Source organism: Nelumbo lutea, chromosome 1 (genome assembly GCF_056320005.1).
Source record: "Nelumbo lutea isolate HS-2025 chromosome 1, American lotus-T2T, whole genome shotgun sequence".
Taxonomy (NCBI): domain Eukaryota; kingdom Viridiplantae; phylum Streptophyta; class Magnoliopsida; order Proteales; family Nelumbonaceae; genus Nelumbo; species Nelumbo lutea.
Window position 1 is genome coordinate 22,563,605 of NC_142684.1, and position 5,031 is coordinate 22,568,635.

A 5,031-nucleotide genomic window follows, 5' to 3' on the forward strand; every position below is an offset into this window, starting at 1 on the left:
AAAATAAAAAATTAAAGAAATACAACAAAAATACAGAAAATTGCGAACACAGGAAAAGAGGAAAGAACCAGAAAAATACAAAAGAATAAAGAACTTCAAGTAGACATTTTTCTAATTTAATCTTTACAGTCAACCCCGTTAACAGGCTGTGGTTGAAATTCGGAGTGTGTCTTTTGTCACAAATGACAGCTTAGGGCGTCTAAGTGCCACTATCCTTAAAGCACAGGGTGGGAATTTGTAATTTGCAATTTCTTTTTCAGACAGGTAGAACAAAACGAGGTAAGTTTGTCCACTACCTACTAGTTTTCCAATTCAAATGTTTCTAAGAACAAAGGTCGCGAAATTTAACATTCTAACACATAATGAAACATGCAGAAATATAAAAACATCCAACAAAACCCACATTTATGGACTTACAAAATAGTATTAAAGGAACGAATATTGTTAAGGACAAAAAGACTTTTTACATGGACAGACACTTCTTTTTTTTCTTTTGTTCTGGTAGAACGTGGACAGACTCAGACAACCCTACAATTAGTATTCCTAGTCAAAGAATCTTTAATTAGACTCCTCAAATGACCATATAATTCTCAAAATTGGCCCCCATGTCTGTAAAATAAGACAGGCATATCCACAGAGGAGTTGAAAAAAGAAGATGATAAAAACCCCTATACACATATGAACACCATCAAGTTAATCTATTCTTTCCTTGGGTTAATAGATGACAGCAAGAGGCTTTTACTTGGAACCTCCACCATCAATATGTGCTCCCTTTTGCACATAAAGAATCAATCAACATATAATTGAGTCGAGCATGAAAGTTTGCTTCAAAAAGCACCACCAAAGGGTCTCTTCTTTCCTTCTTTCGGCAATCAATTCCTAGTTCCTTTTAATTTCCTTCTCTAGTTAGCTTCTCCCTATTATTTTTCTTTTGCTCTCTACTCTTTCTATAAATGGGACTTCTTGTTCACTAACCTCTATTGGTAGATGAGCATGAGAGTTCTTTGACCAGCTAGTTAGAAGTATTAGATCACTTTCCAATCTTTGACTCAACTTCTTGAGCTTCTGCTTCAGGTTTCTCCTTCAGCTGCAAATCCTTAATAGCACCCAGCATGTCTTCAACAGAACATGTTTGTGTTGCACTCATTGAACGGCGTGACAGAATCCAATTCATCCAGTCTCCACGTTTACGGACCTTGTTATCCTAAATGTCAAATATGATCATGAGCAAAACTATATTTCCGTAAACAACAAATATGGATAATAATCATAAAAAACAAAAATGGCTAATAGGGCATACTTTTACTTCCACAATAGATGATATTTTCAATGATTTCATTATCATACTAACATCGCTTGTCATTGCTTTTACCTGACACAAAATGAAAAGAATATATATCAGCAACCGAAAATATAGAAATAGAATAGCCTAGAAAAAAAAAAAGAACATGATAATGGGACATTTATCATTACAAACAATAGAAGTGCATACAACTAGACATTAATCCCACAAACATAGTTTTCCTAAAATTAATTTTTCTAGTACATGCAAAGGCTCAATGGTGCAAGTAAAAACAGAAATTGACTCATCTAACATTTGTTTTACAAACATTTTTTCATACCATCTATGTTACTTGGATATGACAAGGATACGATTGGTTATAGTTGGACCACAAGTTGTATTAAAAATTTAAATATTTGACAAACAATATTATCCAGGTATCATTACATGTACATGAATTGGGATCTCTTGCCAACAAAACACTTCCAACACCCTTCCAACATTGTATGGCATCACACATCTCAACATGAGATTGGGACCCACCATGTATGAGATGTGTGGTGCCAATCATGTTGGGAGGGTGTTAGAATGCATTTTGTTGGCAAGTGATCCGGACTCCCATTGCATACCTCCTCTTAAGTAATTTAAGGAATTTAAATATAGAAGATCATTAGCACGAGAAAAATGTTGCTAATCCAAGGTTCCTTTTTCAAAAATGACATTGATCAGGGAAATGTAATTTATAAGGCATATTGCCCATTCTAACTAAATACTACATCTATTAAATGAGTGCTTTTAGGTGATATAATGAATGTTGGGATTAGGTAAACATTAAAGCACATTAAATAGCTAACCAAAGGAAAAGATATTATAAAAGGTTGCTAATTTTGGCACATTCTATTTTTGACAAATATGGTACACCTCCTATTTCCGAAAGATAATCATGGTAAATTCAAATTTTGAATTATAATAACATTAAATATTACACATTACCTGGTTTAGTGGTTTGGCAAGCATGACACCTATGAAGACAGCCATTTGTGTGAAAAAAAAAATTACCTAAATAGCTTAGTTGGATATGAATATATAAATATACAACGAAACTAGCATGGCAAAGAAAAACTAGTATATAAATAAATTTCTGGACCATCTTGACAATTGGTGAGGTCCAAAATAAGTATCAGCAATATAATAAGCAGATATCACATACAAATAATTTCTAGTAAAACACAATAAAATAAAGCACAGACTACTCACCCTTCTGAAGCCTGCAATAAGACTAATAGGAACCCAGCCTTCATTATTCATCTCGCCCCTCAGATAGAAATCATTCACTAAATTCTCTGCACTGTATATTGCAACAATTGACAATAACAGATAAGTAAAGAAACTAGACTAAAATCCAGAGAAGAAACCGCTCATGATTCTCAAAATCACCTGAAGTAATATTCAATTTGCTTCTGTATTCTATTGCATAGTTCAACTTCTGGGTTAGGCAGATTATACGGTGGGGAAGGCTGAGGATATAGTGGTGGTCCATTGACAGCTTCCATAAAAGGTGCTGGTGGTGGCATGGGAGGACCATAGACTGGACCAGATGCATCTGCAATCTGAAGAGTTAGTGGCCGATCAATCAAATAAATGATTTAAACCAGTCAAACAGAAGAGGCTTATTGATTCACCTGGAAAGTACCCATTACCGTAATACCCATATGGAGGCATGTAGGCCGGAACCGGAGGGGGAGGCGGAGGAGGAACATTGACATAAGGAGGATTGACAATTGCAGTCGGCGGGTAAGAATGCTGAAGCGGTGGCGGTGGTGGTGGCGGTGGCCCTAGAAACCCTGCGGGACCATTGACAAATCCGTGAGGAGGGTGCTGCGGGTTCACCGCCCTGGGACTGAACCCTCTATTGGAATTCCAATCACTGAAGCCACGCGGCTGGTGACGCCTATTTGAATAGTTCTGATTATGATGAAACCCATCTCCGCCTCTGTTCCCTCCCCTCGCATCGAATCCATTTCCCCTCTGATTAGACCCCATTCGAGAAGAATGGTGATGATGCTGGTTGTTGTGATGGTTAAAGGGCCTTGACGAGTTAGCCGGAGTTGGCCTAGAATACATCGACTTAGTCGACGACGGCGATGGAGTAACCTTCCGCTTCTCTGAACCAGAGCCAGAACCATCGCCAGACACTGAAACGGAAAGCTTCAAATTAGCACTAGAGGAATACTCATTGTCGCTCGAGGAAACCGTCGCAGAAGCGATATCGGCAGAGACGAGCCCACCATTGATGCCCTCGGATTCAGCGATCATCTCTTTCGAAGACGATTCCGGCAATTGAACCTAAACCCATTAAAAAAAAAACAAATAAAAAATCCCATAAATATCGAGAATTTCATCAACGAACAGAAAATCCAAAAACCCTAAAAATAGAAACAGCGAAACGGACAAAGAATGAAAAAAGGCATGCGTAGACGTACCTCGGGAGGAGCTTTCGGGGAAGAAGAACGAGAGAGAGCGGGCCAAGAGGAAGTATTCATAACGAATGCAGTTTGAGAGCTGCGAGGAGGCTCAGACACCCTCTTCCAGGGATTATTATTGGTGCAGGTATGATAGGGATGGGGATGGGGATTAATGGCAGAATCTTGGGTATTTGAGAAGATCTCTGTAGGACCCAAAACGACGCTCTGAGAAGGAAAAGGCAAAGACGACGAAGGCACTGCACTGCTCATTATTATATCTTCTTTCTCAGAGTCTCTCCCTATAAGCAAACGACAAGACCTTTAGACTTTGGTTATGGATTCGCCGATTCGGGCGGGTTGAGAGTTGAGACCATAGACTCGAGAAGGCCTCTGGAGGCAAACTAGTTCAGATTCTCAGTTTCTCACCTCAGTGCGGGAGAGAGAGAGAGAGAGAGAGAGAGAGACTACACGAGTCTACCAGAGACTGCTTTATGTGGAGGGTGATTTATAGTTTTTGTGGAGTTCTGATCTGACTCCAATTTCAATCTGCATTGAATCTGGGGTTCTTTCCTTCTTTGGATTGGTTTACAATTACAACCTAGTTATGACTTAGGGTTTTGAAAAGAAATGAGGGGAATCCCAAGCCATTTACGCGTTGAAACGGTTGGGTCATGTGTGGTGTGTTTTGAACGGGTCGGGTATTAACCGAATATGAACCGTCTTGGAATGGAATGGTTTGACCAGTGGATCTTGACTCTTGAGAAGAATTCAACCCAACGTATTTGAGCCGATTTGGATTTGGAATTAGGATATGGACTTGTGTATTTGTGCTTGGTCTAACGGGGCCGTGAAATCGGTTCAGGCTCAACAACTGATGACTTATTGCATAGTTTTATTTAGTTAATAAGTCATTAAATAGGCTGTGAGGTGTTTAATGTTGAATTAGGTGAATGACATGTTGGGTTGATTGCTTGATTATTATACTATACCTCTATTGGTTACATGATTACTAAAAGAGAAAGCAAAGCTTGTACCCAATTGAAGTTATCGATGCTTAATGGGCCATGAAGGACTGGTTTGGACTTTGGAGAGACCCTGGGCCACTTAAGAACCAGCTCGAGAAATCCGAGCCCATTAATTGCTGAGTTGCTTATTACTAGTGGAGGCCTTCCTTCCTGAAGTTTGATAAGCGTTAGGGGGAAGCTCAATATGGATGAGAGAACAGTTCTTGAGAGATTCTTAAGTAAAATAAAAGAAAATTAAGGGTCCATCCCGATTGGGTAG

At 39.0% G+C, this 5,031-nt stretch overlaps 1 protein-coding gene across 2 annotated transcripts; it reads right to left on the reverse strand.

The window, feature by feature from the left end:
• Positions 1 to 404: 404 nt before the first annotated feature.
• LOC148873926 (uncharacterized) lies at positions 405 to 4,228 on the reverse strand. Of its 2 annotated transcripts, XM_088979706.1 has the most exons (7): positions 3,766 to 4,227; positions 3,571 to 3,628; positions 2,965 to 3,477; positions 2,720 to 2,885; positions 2,540 to 2,630; positions 1,301 to 1,372; positions 405 to 1,204 (listed from the first exon to the last, which is right to left on the reverse strand). In XM_088979706.1, exons 1-7 carry the CDS (start codon positions 4,015 to 4,017, stop codon positions 1,031 to 1,033), a joined length of 1,326 nt encoding a protein of 441 aa, XP_088835832.1. In that variant the 5' UTR covers positions 4,018 to 4,227; the 3' UTR covers positions 405 to 1,030. The 2 variants fall into 2 exon arrangements, with proteins under 2 accessions (XP_088835832.1, XP_088835822.1); XM_088979696.1 differs by having other exon boundaries at positions 2,965 to 3,628; positions 3,766 to 4,228.
• Positions 4,229 to 5,031: the final 803 nt, after the last annotated feature.